At 38.8% G+C, this 20,901-nt stretch overlaps 1 protein-coding gene across 4 annotated transcripts in view; it reads right to left on the bottom strand.

The window, feature by feature from the left end:
• The window catches only part of ZZZ3 (zinc finger ZZ-type containing 3), a 53,497-nt gene that overhangs the window by 10,447 nt on the left and 22,149 nt on the right, over positions 1 to 20,901 (bottom strand). For 3 of the 4 annotated variants that reach the window (XM_027744045.2, XM_039384679.1, XM_027744044.2), the window contains exons 2-9: positions 20,745 to 20,894; positions 17,495 to 19,063; positions 5,440 to 5,578; positions 3,908 to 4,055; positions 3,707 to 3,825; positions 3,328 to 3,399; positions 3,057 to 3,158; positions 1,952 to 2,047 (exon numbers count right to left, since the gene is read on the bottom strand). In XM_027744045.2, the coding sequence (XP_027599846.1) occupies positions 1,952 to 2,047; positions 3,057 to 3,158; positions 3,328 to 3,399; positions 3,707 to 3,825; positions 3,908 to 4,055; positions 5,440 to 5,578; positions 17,495 to 19,011 (2,193 nt within the window). In that variant the 5' untranslated portion in view covers positions 19,012 to 19,063; positions 20,745 to 20,894. The remainder of the gene's footprint in view (positions 1 to 1,951; positions 2,048 to 3,056; positions 3,159 to 3,327; positions 3,400 to 3,706; positions 3,826 to 3,907; positions 4,056 to 5,439; positions 5,579 to 17,494; positions 19,064 to 20,744; positions 20,895 to 20,901) is intronic. The other variant, XM_039384680.1, reaches the window with a different exon arrangement.

Below are 20,901 nucleotides of genomic sequence, written 5' to 3'. Positions count from 1 at the left end.
GTCAATCTGGGCTCTAAGCAGACAGCTCTATTAGCAGCCTGAGAGCTCAGTTCCCCCACAAATGCTGTTTGTTTGATTTTTTTTTTCACCTGCTCTGTTTCTTACACAGGCTACAAATATGAAAAGGAGATGATGCCTCAGTCCAGAGCAGGGTACAGTGACCTTCCTCTCACAACCTGGCAGCGAGGAGATGAATCACACTGGGAGAGCAGATGGAATGATTGGGTTTGTTCTACGTATAAAGCCCAAGAAAAACCTGCAGGAATGAGAGTGTTCCCGTGGTAGTATGAGAATGTCAGGAGTTTTCTAGAAAGTATCTTTTACTCTTGGTTATAGTGGGCTTAAAGAGCTTCATGGATCACTGTTCAAATTAGTGGACAACATGGTTAAAATGTCCCCCATGCACTGATTAAGTAATCCCATTATTTATCAAATACAGCATTGCACACGTTCTGTAAAACAGTCTTTCCAAATGAAACTAAGAGGAAGGAAGAAAAGACACGTGACCAAGGTAATTTAAAGTGGTACAGTGACATAAAGAACTCAGAGGATTACGATTTTCAGAACTGAATTTCCCACGCCTTTTGAAATTAGTCCCACGGTATTCTTATATTATAAGACAGAAATTGGCCCCAACTGTACAAGTAATTTAGAATTCTGGCAGATGAATCTCATCAGAGTATTTAAGGTACCAGTATTTCCAGCTGGTTTTGTCGGTTCTTCTGCCAGAAAGCACTTTTCCAATAGACAAGGTGGCAGACAGAGTCATACCTGCACCTGCCCTGCCTCTGTTTATGGAGCAGAACAGTAGATTAAAATCCTGGTGAAAGTAAAACGGTGTCACCATGACGGGAGGCAAACTGGAAAGCCTCCAGTGCAAGCAGTTATTGTGTGCAGTGACTTCAGGGAACACAGCTGGGGGTGTCTCACATTTTAAATCATTGGACACAAGCTGGGGGAGATCTTTCTGTCACCCCTCTGGCAGCAACTGTGTATATTTAAATTTAAATATATATTTAATGTATATTTAAATGTAATTTATATTTTGTTTCCAACTTTTTAAGGGATTCAACCTGCAAATTTGTCTTTTTGCAGGATCAGTGTAAGGTTTTCTCTGTTCTTAATCAGAAAACACCCCAGACAGCTGGATGCAGAAAAGTCACGTTACTCCACCAAATGCCGCTGGAAAGGGGTTTTAATACTGTGGTAACAAACAAACTCCCCCAAAAAACCAAACCAAACCACCCCAAAACCTGAGACTGCCCTCTTTCAATGTCTACAGTCCTCAAAAGTACCCAGGAGTACCACATTACTTAAAGCATGTGACTGGTCTGCACAGAAATTTAGTCTTTTCTTTTGCAAATTAACATTTCTCAGGATATACCCTTTTCTCATCCACTGCAAGATCAGGAAAAGCACTGCATTTTAATGGTCATTTACATGGCCACATTATTTTAATCATCATGTTGCAAATCAAAATAAAACATGACATTTCAGACTGAAGCCTATGATTGTGCTAATTGAGCATGCTCAGTTATATGTAATTTTATATGGGTCTGTTAATTAGAAGATTACTGTATAATATGAATTATAGGGCTTTTCTTCTTCCAACAGGGTTTTCATTATCACTTTTTGATCAATTATAGTAAATTTACAAATGAGAAAAGGACCCTAATTCAATCCTATTAGTTCAGTTGCAAAACATTCTCTTTTCTGACACTCCATGTCCCCAAGAGCTGTCAGTGTGAAACCAGAATTACCGTCCACCTCACTCCACAGTGCCACTGGCAAAAGAAAAAGATTACTAAGTAAGAAACACATGCAAGGTGGAACTAGTTAGTAAGAACGCACTCATCAAGACTTAAATCTGTTAAAAATGTTAATGATGTCGACTCAACTTGCACAGAAATGCAACCAGAAACACAGAATTTCTGCTGTAATATTGTCTCACCTTTTTGGAATATAAATATAAGTTTGGAGTTCTTCCCGGAACTGGAATACCAGCTTTAGTCAGTTTAATAAAATATTTTTGTACTCTACTGGCAACCTAGGAACAAACCAACATGGCACAGTTAGCTGTCAAAGGAAATGTAAGTGGTTCTTCACTTTAAAGTTTTGCCAGTGTTGCTACACTGGTTCAAAATATTAGGACAAGAAATCCTCCATTTTTCCTTTGTGACAATTAATCTAGCTGGTACCTATCTTGCAATGCTGCATTTGTACTACTTCCAGACACTCTGGCAGCTTTCAGAGGAAAAGAATTACCATTCTTTAAATATACACAGAAAATCTAGAAAAAATTGTGATAGAAAGAACTTCAGTAGCTTGTTCCCTGCTGAAGCTGAACTTAACTCACTCTTAACAATGGCAGGTACATTGTACAGAGTTTCCATGCAGAAAGGATGTCTATATTTTATTTATGGAATATGTGAGCACGCCTTCATTTTTTCAGGTGGGGAGAAATACACCTGTAAGCATAAATATGATCAGAGATGAGGTAATCCTGCATATTGAAATAGTTCACTGGGCTTTCAGCTGAAACAGAAGAAATTAAAATACTGTAAACACAGAACATCAGCATTTTTTACTTCTTGTCAAAATGGAGACATTCTGTCATTTTAGGGGAAGAATTCCAGTAAGTCAGATGCAGAAATACTTGGTGTCTCTACATCTTTGTCTGTTGTGGATCTCAGCCCCAGTACAGAACTAATTCCTCTGTCTGTGATACGACTCTAGAGTGCTGAGGAGCAGGAAATTCAGCACTCCAGTGTAACTCAGTCTGAGCACAGTTGGTGTCACTCCACTTTCTGTATAAAATTAAATGCATGCTGTCAAAATCTAATGAACAACCAGGTCTGGCAGCTTTGTCATGGGCTCTGGGGCACTTTTAACATTCTATATTTGAGATGGAGTATGAGGGTTGCAGTGCTATTAGTGAACTGCAGGCCCTGCTCTTACATTCTGTGATTACTGAAAATATACTGAATTTTCTTTACTGATAGTAAAAAAAAAAAGTCAAGAAAAGCAATTGCTTCTCCAAGTGTTTAACCTGTTACCTGCTTTGCTGTTCTGTTTCCCAGTTCATCAGCTATTTTCTGCCACCGTCGGGACTCCACTTCCTCCGGTGGATACTTCAAAAGCAACTGCTCAAGTTTTTTCTAAATCAACAGTGAAGAAGAATAAATACATTTTTCCTAGCAGAGGTATGGGCTGTCAAGAGGTAAGTATCTACAGACATGTGACCCTGAGCTCCCAAGTGCTACAAACAATTTGCTTTTATGCTCATGTGTGTTATCCCAGCTACAAAATTAAAGAGTTTCCCGTTACCTGTTCCTCTACAGTCCACAGCTGGTTAAAAGTTTCAGGTTTGGTCTCATCACAAAGTCGCCCTCTTATCATCTGCTCAAATACAGGACAGAAAATGGAATAAGTGTTTAGAGAAAGTGTGGTCAGCATAAATGCATCTGAACCCTTCTCCTCCCTAAGTAAAACCAAACCCACACCAAATGAAGGCAGGAGAATTTGAAGTAAAATTTGCCTAAACCAAAGGTAAGTTCCTGGATTTGAGGACATGAATGACATACCAGCACCAATATGAACATCTGAGGTAACAGGTAAGATTATTCACATATACATATTGAAAATAAAGAAATAAATTTAAAATTACTACTCTGTAAATTTTTTTTCTTTCCTGTTTAATAACTACCTGTGGGCGACTGTTGGTAGAACCTTCTGGACCATCACTTAAAGGCAAGACAGAGTATGACACAGACTCTCCATCCTTCTTGGGATCCAAAGGACTTTTTGGTCTTGCAGGTATACCTACTGTGAGCAACACAAAGAAAGAATTACTAAACCTCCCCACTGGCCATTTCCTTCTTGTGACATTCGCCCACTTTTCCATTACCTTTGTCAAAAATCAGCTTCACTCTCCTACTGTTACGTTTTCGGTTCTTGAATTCTCTCTCAAAGTTCCCAAGGCTAGTGGTGTATTGGTCCCAGGAGATCTCAGGGAGCTGAACGACTCTCTGAGGATATGGAAGACCCATATCAACCTGAAAAAAAAAAACACCAAGAATGCAGAGTGAAAAGCAATATTTAACAGCATTGCTCTACACCCAAACAAAAGCTACAAATGCTGGAACGTTATGAAAACCCGACACTGCTTTTAGCTAACAGCAGGATTGGAAATCAGAGCTTTTGAAGTGCCATGCAGCACACAGGCTTTTTAAGGAGAAGGTTTCTTTCAAGAATAATACACAACAGTGCATATAAAATATGCAGCGGCACGGTCAATGATGGCTTATTGAGCAGACAACTTTAAGTGTGTATTCATAGCTGAAATCAGGTGTCTCCAACTTCAGTATCCTCTTACTGCCTATCTGCTTTTCATTAAACATGCCATTTGCTCAGGATCTGTGCCTTTCTTAACACAGGAGCCCATAAGATCCAGAGTTTTATCATCTGATAAATCACCTGAAATTCTCCCATCAAAGAAATCAATGTCTCTTTTACACTGATTTTCCTGTCTTACACCTAGAACAAAACTGTTGTAAAGCTCACCTCTATAAATAAAGGTCAACTCTGTGACTATCATTCCTTTGGTTTTGAGACAAAAATACACCAGACACTTGTCTTCAGCATTCCCCCATAAAATGACTATCAAATGCAACACTCTTACATCATGCACACTATGAACTCCTCTCAGAATTTAACACAAAGGTTACTACTGAAACCAAGGGGCTTCCAGGTCTCTACAACTCTAGGAAAAGAGCACCATAAAACACCCACTTCATTCCTCACTCAAATACAACATGTTGCTACCAGACTAGAAGGTCAAGTATTCAAGCTGAAAACATGTTTTCAGTATTCCTGTTACTACAGGGTTGGGTTTTTTTTAAAGCTTCAAAACAAAATGTTTCCTTATCAAACTGAATTCTCCTCTCCCAGACAATATTCTGTTGTCTGTAACTCAGGTGTGTTTTCTAGTGTTCCTTTTGGGTTTAGGCTATGAACTACATTTCCTTTTCTTTAAGAAATACCCTAAAAAATTCACTCAAAGCACAACATTTCATTTCTCAAATGAGAAAAATCAGGAGTTTTTGATCTGATACTTCCCAGTCGCCTGCAGATTTCAGGTTGTCTTAAAATACCTACATTACGATTAAGAAATTTAAAAATCACATTTCTACGTACCCAAAAAAGGGAAAGAAAGTATATCTAATAAAATCATTGAAGACCTATGTCTTACAGATCTAAGAAGAAATCAAAGGGCTGTTGCTGCTCAGCAGATAAAGGACTTTAAACTCATAATTTTTATGCAAGTATACACCTATATTTATGCAAGAATACACCTATGCTCCGATTTCTACAGATGATGATTTACTAGTTATTAAAAAAAAATTCCAAGTAAGACTTAGGAAAAGCCCATAGAAATACCTTCTTCTGGAGTCTTTCCACAAATCCAATAGGATCTTTCAGTGCTTCTCTCTGGTGTCTGCCTAAACTTTCAAGGTCTTGAACTGCTTGAGTCCGTTGAGCCTCGAGTACAGCAATCGTCTGTAACAGTCTCTGATAACTACAGAGACAAAGGAAAACATCTCACTGATTGGCCTTTCACAGAGCCCCCCCAGCTAAACACTGGCCATGGTTAGCTACTCCCAGATTTCACAGCTTATCTGAAACATTTCATTGACATTTTTACTGAATTATGTTAAAAATATATCAAATATGTTTGAAGTAGTAGGTGAAATAGAAACCCGTAAAGAAAAAAAATTCAACTCTCCAGTGATGTCCTTTAAATGTAAATTCTGTACTAGCTAAAGCAATGTGGTATCAGGGACAACCTCTATTCATATTCTCAACAAGCTTTGCTTACAAAGTTCAAAATACCACCCAAAAAATGACCTAATTTCTCTTCCACTTCACTGTCAGCTTCCTTCTGCCCCAATAAAAATTACTCTACCACAGAACTTTAACATTTTGCTCAACTATGCACAGGCTGGACAGGAATGGTTTGGAAACTGTATCTCAGCATTTTGTAGAGCAGAACACAAGAATCATTTATGAAAGGTAACAATGAACCAAGGAATGAGCAATTTGCAAAATAAACACATAGAAAACAGATTCCTCTAAGAATACAGAAGTTGAATGAAAATGTTGGTGTCCCCTCGAACCTGCCATCCCAGATTCACACCATTTTGGCTATTTAACAGACACTTTTGAGCATCCCTGATGGGACTGTGGTACCTGCACCCCAAACTGGTTTGGATGAAGCTGACTCAGAGGCAGGAGAGCACATATTCTAACACAGCCTTTAAAAAACAGTTACCTACATTTAATACCCTTTATTAGCTCTAAAGTTACAGCTGCCCATTTCTGACATTACCCACGGCCCCCCTTGTTGCAAATTATTATGTATCAACTTTTTTCCCAAGAAAACGTTTTCTGACATTTAATATTACAACTGTAATTTAGCCCAGCACAAAATACAACCTAACACATACTAAAATCAGGCAAGAGCTATTCACTGCTACAGTATTTCCTAAGTTTTCTTTCTGTTCCCTTATTGCTAAAGCCAAGACAAGCCCAGCACAGTGAATTCCATGTGTAGGGCAGAAAAGATCCAGAGGTTACTGAGCTAATGCAAGTTTTCCAATGGACTGCACTAGTAATTGGGTAAGGGTGTAAGTGAAGTAAACAGCCTCAAGCCAAAATACGGGCTTTGTACCTTCAAAAACTTAAGTTTCTGCCTAGACTGCTGCCTCCCCATGAAAAAGGGTCATTTTCTTTCCACTCAAATGTAACATCTGAAAACATAAAATATAGCTATACTTTCTGAAGTTTAAAACTAAAATAATGAGCTGGTTTAAAAACAGTAGGACACAATTCTGTTGTTAATTTATTACTACTTATATGAAATAGGTCATTAATATATGAACTTGGACCACAGACAGCCTGTTTCCATCAGCAGGTGCCAAAACTCAGGTTTAACACAGTCATGGTAACAGAGGCTCAGCAATGTGCACAAATTTGCATCTAAAAAAAGGGCAGGTATTTATTTAACATTCTTCTCTTGAGCTGTTTCACCTTATTTATTCAAACTGTATTTAAGCGATTGCTTTTCTAAATGAAATGGAAAGAAAATAATTTCATTTAAAATATCAAAACATACAGAAGGGAAAAAAAAAAGCAACCAAACGTTGGAGATTTAAATGAAGGGCCAATTGAAGGATTCACACGTGTAAAGTAAGGGATGAAATCATTTTAAGGAGGTGACCTTAAATAATTTACTCTGAACGGAAAGAAATGAGTTTACATTTGGGGAGGAATAACAACGAAACAAGAACACTGAACTCCAGTGACTTCCCCCATTAAAACACTCGTGTGACCCCACTGGTCTTCATGGAAATAAGCAAAAATACAAGGATGTTGGGATCATTTAAAAACATGACACGTGATGCTGATCTGTGGCTACAGAGCAGCAGGACAGTGAAATAATTCAAGAGAGAAAAGGGGTTTTTGAACAAACTGTTCCTACAGAAACATTTCCCAGCACTGTTTTATACCTCTGCTATGAAGTGCATTAACTTGGAGCTATTTCCTTTAACTTCCGTGCTCAGTTTTTACAGATTAATATATTCTGAAGCCCTGGCATAAGACTGCAATTTTACCAGGCCATTATCAGAAGTACTGAAACACACAAAAATGTGCATTTTGGGGTCTCACACTGCCAAGGGAAAAAACTGAAAATACTACTCCTGAACCACTGCCCTGCCCTTTCAACTCCACCATGACTTTTGAGAGCACTCCATGGCTGTGCAGCTTAAGTTTCAAACCAATCCTGTTTCTGCAGGTTTGTACAGGCTCTCTGGCCCTCCATGACTGTAATAAAGCCAAATATCTCTCTGAAAAAGCAGCAACACACACATTGAGCACTTTCTTGAAGCCCCTGTCTGTTCTGGCCCCTTAGTCTCAAACGTTAACATAATGTTTCTACACAAAACACACCGTGTAAATAATTTCCAGGACTGTTAAAAAAAAAAAAGGGGGGGAAAAAAGCCAGTTAACAATTTTACTACCCATCTTTCCAGGTCCTTTGTAAGTAAGCACAGTTCTGATTCAAACCATCTCCTGCAGTTGTGTTAAAATTCTCCAAATTTGAAAGGCTAATAAAGGTAAAGTAACCAGATCCTGCAAAACTGGCTCCACCTTTCAACGAGGCAAAGAGCAGCCAGCTCTAAATCATCCAGCTACAGTTCCATCACTTGCTCTGAAAGGTCTCTCAGTAATTACCAATAAAAATTATCTCACATCCTTTGCCAAAACAAAACAAACTCGTACAACTAAATAACCTCACAGCCATGCCCCCTACACTGACCAAGTCACACTTCTCCTCAGGGCCAAATAAATAAATAATAACTTGTTGGCACATAAAAATCCCAGGGCAGTTTTTCTTTGCAGGAAAACTTTCGCTCCAGAGAATGGAATTCTTGTGTTTCCACAATCCCAGTATTGAAACACTCTGGTAATTTTACTTAAATTATGTTAATTGCCAGGAATCTTCTGGATGACCACTTGAATCATTCAGTATAGTACAGAAACAGCTCCGGTATCTCTGTGCTGAAAAACCTTGATTAACGTGGCTTTTTGAGGGACTGATATTTAAAGAAAGAAAGTTACTTCTTACAGACTGATAACGATCAGCAGGAATTCCTGCTGCTCCCGTTTTTCTTTAGCAGTGATAAATACTCCACTCTTTTGGATTGCTCCATGAAATAACTATCCCAGAGCAGAGCCAGATTTCTGCCAGTCCTGCCACCAGCAATTCGTTATTCCCCTGTTCATCTCCATGCCCCTTGTTCCAGCAGTGAGAAGGGGCACAGCAACCTCCTCTCTTGCCTGTGACTAAGCTTGAGAACAGCGAGGCATGTTTCTTAAATTTACTCATTTTTTATACTAAATGACTGGACATCAGCCTGTAAAAGGGGCCACGTCATTCAGCATTTTTAAATAAATTACTTTCATTATTACAATAAGGGTCATTCAAGTCACAGAAGCCAGTCCCTCCCTGCTTTCTGAAGGTTTCCTTTCCCTTGAAGAGAAGACTGTGCTGTACTTTAAACCTTAATCAAATGAGTGAGATGAGAAACTGATACTACAAAATGAAGATTTCTAACTTTTAGGCAGCTAATTTAAATCAGTGGATGGCATAAAGTGGCTGTTGATTACATTCACACCAAGAAAAAAAAAAATCAAAATCAATATCAAAAGACAAACTCACTTAAAATTACTTTATCAACCTACTTGCCTCACATCATTTAGTACCTTGCAAAGAAAAGTACTTTGATGCCTAAATAAAAAGAAGTGATTTATCCTCTTGACTTATAAAATGCTGTGCAGCTGGTGGTCACCAATTCCCACTCCTAAAACTAACTGCACTTCTACAGTTATACAGTTCACACTGTGCTAAGATGTGTAGTATCATCAATTTGAGGGCTTTGACAGTAAAAATACGTGTACCATAATTTAGAAATAGTGATTAGTTCCTGTGCAGGTAGGAATTGTTTTACATGAAGGAGTATACATGTCTCATAATAAAACATGGCTAAAATATACGTAGAAAAAACCTTGTTAATTCATATTTCCAAGAGCTGTGACACCAAACCCGTCTGTATCAGTCACATCTGAGCAAGTCTTTGTTTCATTGCCATCTGCTGGCACTCCAGCAAAGTACAGATTACAACCTGCTCTCCAACACCCAAGTCATTTATTACTCTGGATTTTGGTTTAATAACAGCAATTCAGGAAAAAAAATCCCTTACTGGATCCTAAGACAAGAAAGTATTGGATATTAAACATAAGACTGTAAATTATTGTAGGAAAAGGGAAACATTAATTGCATTTAGAATTTCCAAGTTACCCAAGGCAGCTGTAGCTGGAGGGACTGGCTCCCTGGAGAAATGTGGGGAGTCAGATCAAACACAACCCTGTCATTTCAAAGCAGCAAGTGGGGATTTTTGTTTGGGTTTTGTTTGTGCCCACAAATAACAGAAAATGCTCTCAGCTTTTAAGGTTGGCCTGAAGTCTTTGCCAGTGTGACAATACAGTAATTTTGACATGAAATTTTCTTGCAAATTATTCTGCTACTCATCCAAGATTTAAAAAAAATCTCTAATTTCACTGTGGAAAGGGGCTGGGATTCAGTGCTGGACTCGGAGGATGCAGAGTGGCCCTTCTTTGATCTCCCTTCAGAAACAGAGCAGAGTTTAAGGGCATAATCAATAACAGTAATACACACATCGACCCCTGGGAGGACTCACAAAAGTACCTTTGCCTGGAGAAAGCAGCATATGGCAGGTTTTTACTTACCTAAAGCTCAGACACTGACCAAGATAATCTACTTACAGCCATTTCTACAACTCATCACGGAATTGCTTCCTACTCTGGCTTAACCTCCTTACACACTCTGTCATTTACTGCACTTTCACTGCCCATATTTAGTATTTGTGCTTCAGACCTTTTAAAATACTTCAAAGGTAAGTAAATAATTAAAGTGCACCTCCATTTTATACATTAAACGACTGAAGTATACATTAGATGGCTTCTCCAAGGAACAGAACACAAATCACTATTTCTGACTGCCATCCTCACACCTATTAAAAACAAAAATAGAACTGAGTCAAAAAGCACATTTTTCTAAAGGACATTTTTAAGAAACCAACAAATCCTAAAGCAAAACAAAAAAATTCCACTGCAGTGTTTCATCTGGATGCAAAAGAACTGTTTTCCACTCCAATTTTTGCCTGCCTTCTAACTTTCGCAGCTTCAGACTTCATATTTCAAGCCTCTGAACAGTATTTCAGTGGTTATGAGCCCGTGATGTCCCCTTCTTCCTTAAATTCCTAACTCTTCCCCACAAACAGAACACCCACTCACAAATTTCTATGGGCTTCATTCTTGGCAAGAGCTGTCCAACACACTCAGCAGGATTTCCTATCAGCTGCACAAAAGCACCTTCATCAAATATCCACATTTCCAGCAAGTTTTCAGAATTTTTAGTAGCAATTAGGTCTCTGTGCCTCTAAACAAACATGGAACTTGTTTCAGTCTTGTCAACAAAACAGCATCCAACAGTCCTCCCTCAGTTAATACATTTTATAATACAGCCTTTTGATCTTCCCCTGACAGCACTTTCCAAAGGATTTGTCTGCAGGGAAAAAGAAACAGGTCCCTGTCATTCCTCTGTTTTCAAGGCTTGGATGTACATGAGATAATGGCAGTAAAATTGTTTCCTTCCCAAGGGGCACAGACAGACAGACCGACAGCATATCCTGGACTTCTTCTCCTCCCCTCTCATCACCTCTAACGGGAATGGTCCCAATTCCTTTGCAGAGGGAATACACCACACAGATTCCTCCAGAACACACACTTAGATACTCCTCTCCAAAAAGATGGTGGGGAAAGCAACCCCTCAGAAGGGGCTTCTGACCCAACTGTACAGAAATCCTCTGATAAAAAGGAATCAGAGACAGTTGACAACACTGATTATTGAACTCCTTCAGCTCACTCTACATCAGCTTTTGCAGGTTCTCACCCAAGGAAGACACACACGTGCCCGATTATTTAGGTGCATATTCTTGCCACAGGAACAAATTAACATGTTCCCCTCAAGTAACTGAATGACAAGAATATTATGTACAACCATGAGTAGATGAATGTTCTAACAGCAATACAAAGCATCATTCACTCAATATTCTTTGGCTAAAAAAGGGGAAGAAAAGTTAGAAATAAGGAAGAAAATTAGTAAATGTGTATTTTTATTACTAGTCACTATAATAAACCATGGACACAGCTGGTCCTTGGCTCAGGAAGCATAAGACTTTCAAAGGCTGTTAGAGAAAACAACAGCAATATTTTCACCTTGAACTATCCAAAGCGAAATAAAGGTGTGCAATCATCAAAAATTACAAACCACCTGGTTATTCCTGCCACCAACAAAGTTCAAAGGAAACCAAAAAGGAGGATATTTCCTACTGAAGCCAGTAATGGGGTAATTTCAAGCTGGTTTAGTTAAAAACTGGCAAGTAAAGGCACACACATTCTCACAGCACAGGGCACAAACAGCATCTTCTCATTTTCGTGGTGGCCTTCTTATGCTTATTAATATTTTAGTGAACCACTTGTCCACCCCTTCCAAACAGGGAATTATGCTGACATAATTTATTCCTCGTGCCACCACAGGTGCTTTACACTGATATAACTGGTATAACCACATTTTACTGCTCCTTTTAAGTGTTCCTTATGTGTGTGGCCAAAACCAGAGCCAGAGCTTTACTCTCCACACAGCAGTGCTGGGTCAATACATTACTGCCCCATCTTTTTGTAGTTTTCTCTCCTTTTTCTTTTTTCAATCAGGACCAAGAATTTCCACTTGGTTCCGATATCTGTTCTTGCATTTGATATTTGTTGCATTGCATGATTGCATTGCATTTGATACTTGTTTCCAACTGGTATTTCCTACACCTCAAAACCATTTTTATTATTTACTGATACTTAATTTTCCGGTTTAGATGAATTGACTATTAAGGAGATTTAGAAATGGTAAGTATTTCCAAATTAAATTTTTACATTCTTCTGCATTAAAATAGTAATTTTGGGGGTGGTGGTAGTAGGGTTTTTTTTAATAATTGTGTATTTTCTGCTTCCATGATTTTTGATCCAAGTGGGAACGACAAGTGAATTCCTGTGCGTCCTCCAAAAACTGGCAGCTTGGAAAGGGCAGAGAGCAGGAGCACTGTCTCCAGGAGAGAAAGCCAGCAGAATGCAACTGTTACTCTTCCCATTCCACAATCAATCCATCAGCCCACACACCCAGAGGTGCTGCACCAGGGCAGCCAAGAGGGAAAAGCATCCCTGTGCTGGAGAGTTCCCACTCTCTCTCCCAGGGCTGGACTGCTGCAGTGGGGGACTCTGGGAGGTGGGACAGGCACAAAAACGGGCAAAGCAGGAGAGGATTCCAGGGGTAATGGACACATCCAAGAGAAATCAAGCTTTGCTTTCCACTTTAAGTGAGGACTGCCGGGTCTGCTGGTGCTGTTCCCCAGGACTGGGGTTGGTAACACTGTGTTCAGAGAAACAAAAACCCATCTGACAAATGCACTTGACATTTAAAGGCTCCCAGAGTGCGCCCATCAGCAGGCAGGGAAAAGCTGAGGCAGCACATGCCCCAGGCATTATCTCTTGCAAAGTAACAGCTCTTGGTGTTTATTGAACAGTTTATGTGATTATAAGACATGATTCTATGATTATACAATACTCCTAAGCTAAACCTCAATCTACAGTCCTGCAAAAAATTTGTGTCACATAACTTTTCCATTGACAAGTCTCTACAGACAGAAATTATTTTATGAAACATGATAAAGTATTGCTGGCAGTAAAAAAAAATCTCAGAATACTTCATATTTTAAGCTGTAGTAGAATATGAGGATTTCAACAATAAATGTGGTCACATGCCTGTTACAATATCACATTTTAATAACACAATTACCTGCAAAACCAAACTGGAGTTGATCAGAAACTCATATTACAAGTTTCTAATTGATTTCCATTACATTTCTATTTTGCAGATCAAGCAGCTGCAGCATCCAACTTCTAGGTGACTTTACTTAAAGACACTTTTATTTTTTGTTCCTTACTTAAAACACAGACCAATCTACCAAACTGTAGAAACTACTGTCTGAAAAAACACCAATTTTCCATATGTTTTAGTTTTACAGAAATAGGGACTTTAAGAAAAATATCACTGTATGCCACACCACTTCTGTGAAACAAAGGATGAATTAAAACACACTGTAATCTAATACATATGGCATATATGCATTTTTTTAACTATTAACTTCTGTTTTTCTTCACCACTGAAAATGTACACTCATCAATTCTTCTGTATTGATGTTACAGTCTATAAATTAATCAGAGGTATTAAAATCTACTACAAAAAGTATTCACTTGATTTACACCTTTTCTTCCTTAAGATGAAAAAAGTCAGAAACAAAATCCCCACAGACTAAAATTGTCTGTCTCAGGAAAATGAAGAATTAGCTGTTCAAAGTTCCATGACATGGTTACAAAGGAATGTCAGGGGTATCTGATTTATCTGGACATTGACATAAATCCCTACTGTGTGAACAATTTTACCTTAATTCTGAGACATATAGCTGATATATGAGGATAGTTCACAAAACTGATCTAATATTATTATTATTAGCCAATATATATGAAGAGAGACACGGACACTTTGTCTTTTCCACTTAAGGAAAAAACGTGGTGCAGGTAAAAGGAGAAGATTAGAGAACTGGAAATTTAGGAATAGGATTACATAACAGTTACACCTCAGGAATATTCTGTTTAAGGCAGTTCTTGAATAACTGGTACTGCAAGGGACTATTCTGACAACAGTCAAGTGCAGTCAGATGAACTTTTATGCAGAATTGTTTAATCTGATTCTTCAGGAGAAAATCTGTGAGTGAACAAAATACCAAAGCTATACCACAGGAAACGTCACAAACGTTTCTTTTCCCCCATTTATACAGCATTAAAAGTGGATCAAAAGAGAAACAGCATTCCTGTGAATTGCCAAGTGTATATTAAATGTGACTGCATGATCCTACAGGGTCTTTCCAAGGTCTCTGCAACAACACAACCCATCACAGGGAAGAATTCACAAGACTGGCTTTTCAGAGGTGTATTAAAATCTTCCATTTAATCTGTCTTCATTTTAAATGCCAGTGCAGCTATTATGATTTTAAATACTATCAAGTAATAAAGAGACATGAAAATACCCATCTACTGAGCAAACACAAGGTCTTAACTCCTGCAATTAAATGCCTGTATGCAACTGCTTGTATCTAATTCTTGTGTTTTATTGATCTCACCCACAGCTCTAAGTGGTTCCTGTAAGGCCAACTGCACTTCACAGAATCTCAGAAATGCACTGTATAACACATTATATGGAGGTGAAAACTCAAATTCCTCTATTACATTTTCATCTAGAACCCAGAGCTAAAAGTCAAATTGAGATTTTGAGATTTCTCCCCTTGTGCAACCTAATAGCTGCCAAGCATTGCAAATCTCCAAAGCAAGTAGAGAGGAAGAAGGAAAAAAAAAAAGAAAGAAAAAAGGGCACTAAATGAAACATTGGGCAAAGGGGAAAAAGTACTGAGAATAAAACAGTGAACAAGATAGAAAATTAAAGTAAGCTACTGCAGAATGAGAAAGAATTACACTATAAAAAGATACAGCAAAGAGATATGAGAAACTCCTGAGGAAAGACATATGCAAAATACTGAGCACAGCATATAAAATTCAGCAGTGTAAGAAGATTTAAATCTACAAGTTCAGTCTTGATGAAAGCATCTCAAGAGAAAATGCAAACGGTTCGGAGCCAGAACACAGAAGCAAAATTCTCAAATACGCACCAAACCATATTTTTCTGAGAGGAATTACAATACACAAAAATTCCAATTATGTGTGTAGCAACAGAAAAATTAACGTTAGCAGTACTTTACAGCTACACAACCCCCCAGATCAGTCTGTTATTATCTACAAGAATGTCTGTGTTGTGGTAAAATTTCTGTTTAGAGATCTCATATCTGTCTTTGTAGGAGAGATCTATTTTAATAGAGAGGTTGTGGGAACATCCATCATTTCAGCCTTCTCTCTGAATAATAATATTCTGTAATCTGTGATGATTATTTTTCCCATTATATAATCCAGTTTTCCCAGAAATATTAATACATGAATGCTGTTCAAACACGTCAGGATTCAAAAAGCAACAAAATTCATACAGAAATACTACAATATACACTTAGTTGTTCTCCTTGTAGCAAGTCTTATCAACAGCTCTTGAAGGCTTTGGGATATTCATATTTTATCAAGTCACAATAATTTCTTGGAGAGTGCCAACAGCTGTATGAATATGCATGTCATCAAGCCACGTAATGGAACAAGGAATAATGTAAGTTTGCACTATATCAAATTGCTTCTATGACACACAGGAATACAGATTCTTTTTTTCTTCTGTGGCAACATTCAAAGCCTTCTTGGAGCTAGACAAGATGCTAATGTCTCTCTGAGTTAGATGGCTTGTAAGAGAGAAGAGAGACATAAAGCAGAGGAAAAAAAATCAACCATTGTAACCCCAAACTGATGAAGGCCAGGAAGAGCAAAGCTGTGCAGCACCTGAAGCTCTGATGAACAGAACACCAGCAACACTCTGCTCAGCCAGAAACACCCCAGGCAAAGGGAAGAGCCTTTGCCTTAAGCTAAACCTCCATTAACAGCATGGAAACCTGGAATTCTCTGCATTTGCCTAGTTCTGCTAAAACTGCCTGATGTGATCTCTGCAATTTTTTTCCTAATAAATACAAAAAATCCCCCGTTGCTCCTGGATCTGAGTGCTAACAGAGACAGTCATATTACACACAGACATAAAAGCATCCAAAGAAGTCAAAAGACAACAGTCCATTTTTCGCATTTACAATTTAGGGAACAATAATCTGTTTTCTATCTACCAGGGAAAGTGTCCACTTTGGACTGATGGTTGAAGCTGCAGATATTTGATCGTTATTTTGAAATCCTAGTTTGTCTCAACCATGCTCAAATTCCAAATTTTCTGATTAAAATGATTTATTCAGATCCAAGACCGAACAAGATTTCATTATAAAAATCATGCAACTCTAATATCAAAACCCAGTCATGCTGGATTAAACAATCATCTGTGCCTTGTGCCCCATATCCACAGGAACTGTGCTGGGATCTTTTACAGAAACTACCACCAGTGGCTCAACTCTTCACATGAAGCAAACTGAAGATCATCTGCATTATATAATAATAATTTGAACATGTCTATATTTAGATTTAACGAATATAAGTAGCAATGTAGACATAATTTACTCTGGATAAAGTTCTGGAATTGCTGCATTTGATCAATTAATCTTCCTTAACACAATAATGATGACTCTTTCTCATGACACTTAAGAAAGTCTCCAAGCTTAAATTCTATGTACAGCAGAATGCTAATTGCATAAGCTGTATCTGCAGTGCCTATTGCATAAATATTGCTGATAAATCACTGAAATCTAATTAAAAGTTATTATACCTTTGGTTTTATCTTTCCAGATAGTTTTTAAGAGAAAAGAGATAACAGATGCATTTTTAAACAAAACAAAAACCTCCCCCCAAAAAAACCAAGTTCTGGCTTAAGAATTCCTATTGCTAGAAATGTATAAACCACATTGCTGTACCATACTGCATATTAAATAGAGTTTAATTTCGTTTGAGGTGGAAACAAGGAAGAAAAATGAAGACTGAAGAGCACGAAAATTATAAAGCACTGAAATTTTTGTGGAAGGACTTTAAATACTTAATGATTTATATATATATATTTTTGGTAAGAAACAAAAGCAGAATTCATGGTTACCATAGTTACACATACTCTTTGTTGTGTTTCAATGCCACATGATCTGATTCAAAGTAATACACATCAGGCTCTTCCTCATCCTCCTCTGCAGTGTGGATGTTGGCACTCTCTTTGGCAGATGGAACATATCCAGCAACAAGCCTAGTCTCAGAAAGTGGCTTTCTTAGTCCATCACTCCCATGATCCCCCGTATTACAATTCCTCTCTTTTTCATTCTGTTTAATTTCTTCGGACTTTTTAGGAGATCCATTGATATTATTATTATTAATACCTACAGGGACACTCTTTTCAGTAGGACTAAGATTATTCTCCTCGACCTGTCCGTTTTCTCTACAGGGGGAGTTATTTTTAGTGGGGCTGCTTCTGGCAGGGGCAGCCCTTCGTGGGGAAGTTCTCAGCGTGTATCTGTGTTCTTGGAGTTCCAACATCGACGTCACTGGGGCTGGGACACAGTTCAGCACTGAAGGATGTGGTTCAGGTTCCCCTGAGATTGATGCACTGTCATGCTGAGCACTGGGGTTGCTATTGGTGTTTTCAGCACACTGTTCCTTAGAGGCACTACTATCTCCTACAACATCCACCTCCTCCTCCGAATCCCTTAACAAAGATGGCTGGAGTTCAGAAAAGGACCCTGGAGCTGGCTCGTACGCCTGACTACCACGCTCCTCAGGCGAGCAGTCATTTTTTATTTTGTGGTCCTCTAACTTTACCTGTTCTTGGGAGTTTGTGCAAGGCACATAATGGTCTACAACGCTGTCCTCTTTGCTGCTGTTGAGCAACAACGAAGAAGGGGCAAATGAGTTTCCATTTTCTGCTACTGTTTTGTCCTTGGGCGGGCGGGAACCAGCACTGTTCTGCTTCGCGTTCCCGTCAAGCTGACAGTCGTCACAGTTCAGAGAATTGGAGTCCCTCTCACCAACTCCATTGACAGTCTGATAACCCGCAACCTCTTCGACGACTGCAGAGTTATTAAACCCTTCTGCACAGACATTCACCTTTTTAACTTCCCTTTTCTCACAATCATCCAGTAGAAGACACCGGCAAGCTCGCTTAGTCCCCGCGGGGGCCGCGTCATTGTCCGACACCAAGCTCTTGTGCTCCAATGACTCCTTCTCTGCTTTGGGAGGCAAGTCTTCCTCGGAGCTGTTGGGTGCCTCGGAGCGCAGGCAGCGCTTAATTCTCTTCAGGACCGGTGAGACAGGCTCTGCTGGCTTTTTATCGCTGTTCTCCACAGTTTGTTTGTCAACATTATCCTTCTCCGAAGCAGACAGCCCTCTCTTCCTGGGGCTCACCCACGATTCCCGAGCGCTCTGTTGTTTCAGATCAGTAGTTCTCCCACCGTTGCTGCCCTTCTGCGTTTGCACAGACTCTGGCCTCTTCTTTGGTGACCTGGATCGGATCTGAGGATGGGGTGAAACCTCCTCTGGGTGAGCGATACTCCGGTTCCTTAATGTTCTACCACAAAAGTTTTCATCCAAACCATTTAAACCCACTGTAGATCTTGTCACACGAGTAGATCGAGAAGCAGCCATACTATGGCGAGTCCCCTAAAGTATGTTCATCCTGATCCACTCATTGGGAAACCTTCAACAAAATGGAAATAAAATAGTCAGAAAAAATACTTAAAAATCACCTCTAGACACAGTAAATCTAAAGAATATTTTGTCACAAATGTACCAGTGCAAAACTGAGCAAGCCCATGTAACGTATTCACACCACTTCTTCCTGTGCTGTTTCTTTAGGTCAGTAAAAAGTTTTCCATCTCAGCTACAAAGTAGCTGACTTGGTATTTGTGGTTGTTCTGGCTTTGGTACTTGTGTGGGAATGTTGTTCATATTTATGCCTTATGCAAGGCTGGAATGTTCCACTTGGGCTCTAGTTACTAAAATATACTGGTTTTATGTATTGTACCTATGTTATAATGTACTGGTATTGTCTGTTCAAGTAAGAGGTATGAGATTGCATTCTTAACATCCCACTGTTTCCAGCTACATGGTTTCACACACTGAGAAGCAAACCATTAAAATCACATTTGCTTGCTCATTTGTTGCTTAAAGCAAAACCCAATCACTTATTAATGACAACTGCAATTCTAATTTAACAGGGAATTAGAAAAACAGAGCACACACCAGTAAAAAAAATACTTACAGTCATTAAGAGTAAAAATGAAATAAAACAACATTTCTGAATCAGAATCATACAATCATTCCACTTGGAAAGGACTCTGGGAGGCAACCCTGTCCAACCTCCTGTCCAAATGAACATCAGGACTGAATTCAGATGTAGTTACAAGGGACACTGTCCACCAGCTGGGTCTTGAAAAAGCACAGATATTCCACAACTTCTCCAGGCAATTTGTGCCAGTGTTTGTCTTTATAATGAAAATATTTTTTCTTATCCCCAGGTGTATTTTTGCATCACTCACAACAAAAAGCCCGGCTCTCTCAGCAATCTCCTCTGAGGGACCAGCTGGTTTCCCAAGTCTCCTCCCCTTTTAAACTTCCCATGAGACGAATCATCACCGACATCAGACTTAAGTAAATTCAAACTCAAAGGTGAGCTTCAAACATCCCATCAGAGGGTGTCTGTATTTCACATTTCAGGGTGAAATGTGAGAGTGCTCGACAACCTCAAAATAACATTTTTAAGAGAGATCAGTTCGGTCTTACCCTTCTATTCATTTAGTCTTTAAAAATTCAATGTGTCAAACTGCACATCACCACAGACCTGTCACAACAGCCATGCTAATGAACAGATTCACATTTGTGCATAATGGCCTTCCCTTCTTCATCTACCAAATCCCAGGTTATACAGACCTGTTCAACCGACACGTGATGTGAAGACTTAAAATTTTAAATGTGGAATCAAACCTTTCCCACGTTACTTAGAAAGGTTGAAAACGACAAAGGGAGAAAATTGTTTCAAGGGGTGTTTTTCATGTTCAGCAAAGGAGGTAAAAAAGGGACATAAATTCTCACAAATCTACTATTTAAGTGTCACATGGTCCTGGCACAGAAAAGAGAGAACAGCACAAGACCAGCACACTCTTAACCAATACACCTCAAATCAATACCACTAAAATAAACTAAACCAAATTCAAATGCATGCTTTGGTCAGTAATTACCCCTGCACTCAACAGACACTAGAAACCACGTGTAAGAATAAATCTTTACTGGCTTGTTGGTATGTGACTTTCTAAAGAAACAGACCTTACATGACAAGATAAAAAGTTACTGTTCACTTAGCACAAGTGTAAAAAACTTACCATTGCAAAGCTAGAAGAAATATAAACTTGTGGCATTTCATACAGCAGACTCTGTGCCACTGAAATAATATCAATCACCATTGCTGATATCCATGGTGTGATCCAAGTGCTTTACTAGTTTAGGCCATCACATTAACAAGACTTTGAAAACTGTTGA

This window comes from Pipra filicauda, unplaced genomic scaffold, assembly GCF_003945595.2.
Source record: "Pipra filicauda isolate LSUMZ 115617 unplaced genomic scaffold, ASM394559v2 scaffold36_size6622888_pilon, whole genome shotgun sequence".
Classification (NCBI taxonomy): Eukaryota; Metazoa; Chordata; class Aves; order Passeriformes; family Pipridae; genus Pipra; species Pipra filicauda.
Note: the sequence above shows the minus strand (reverse complement) of the source record. Positions and strands in the feature narration are given on the sequence as shown.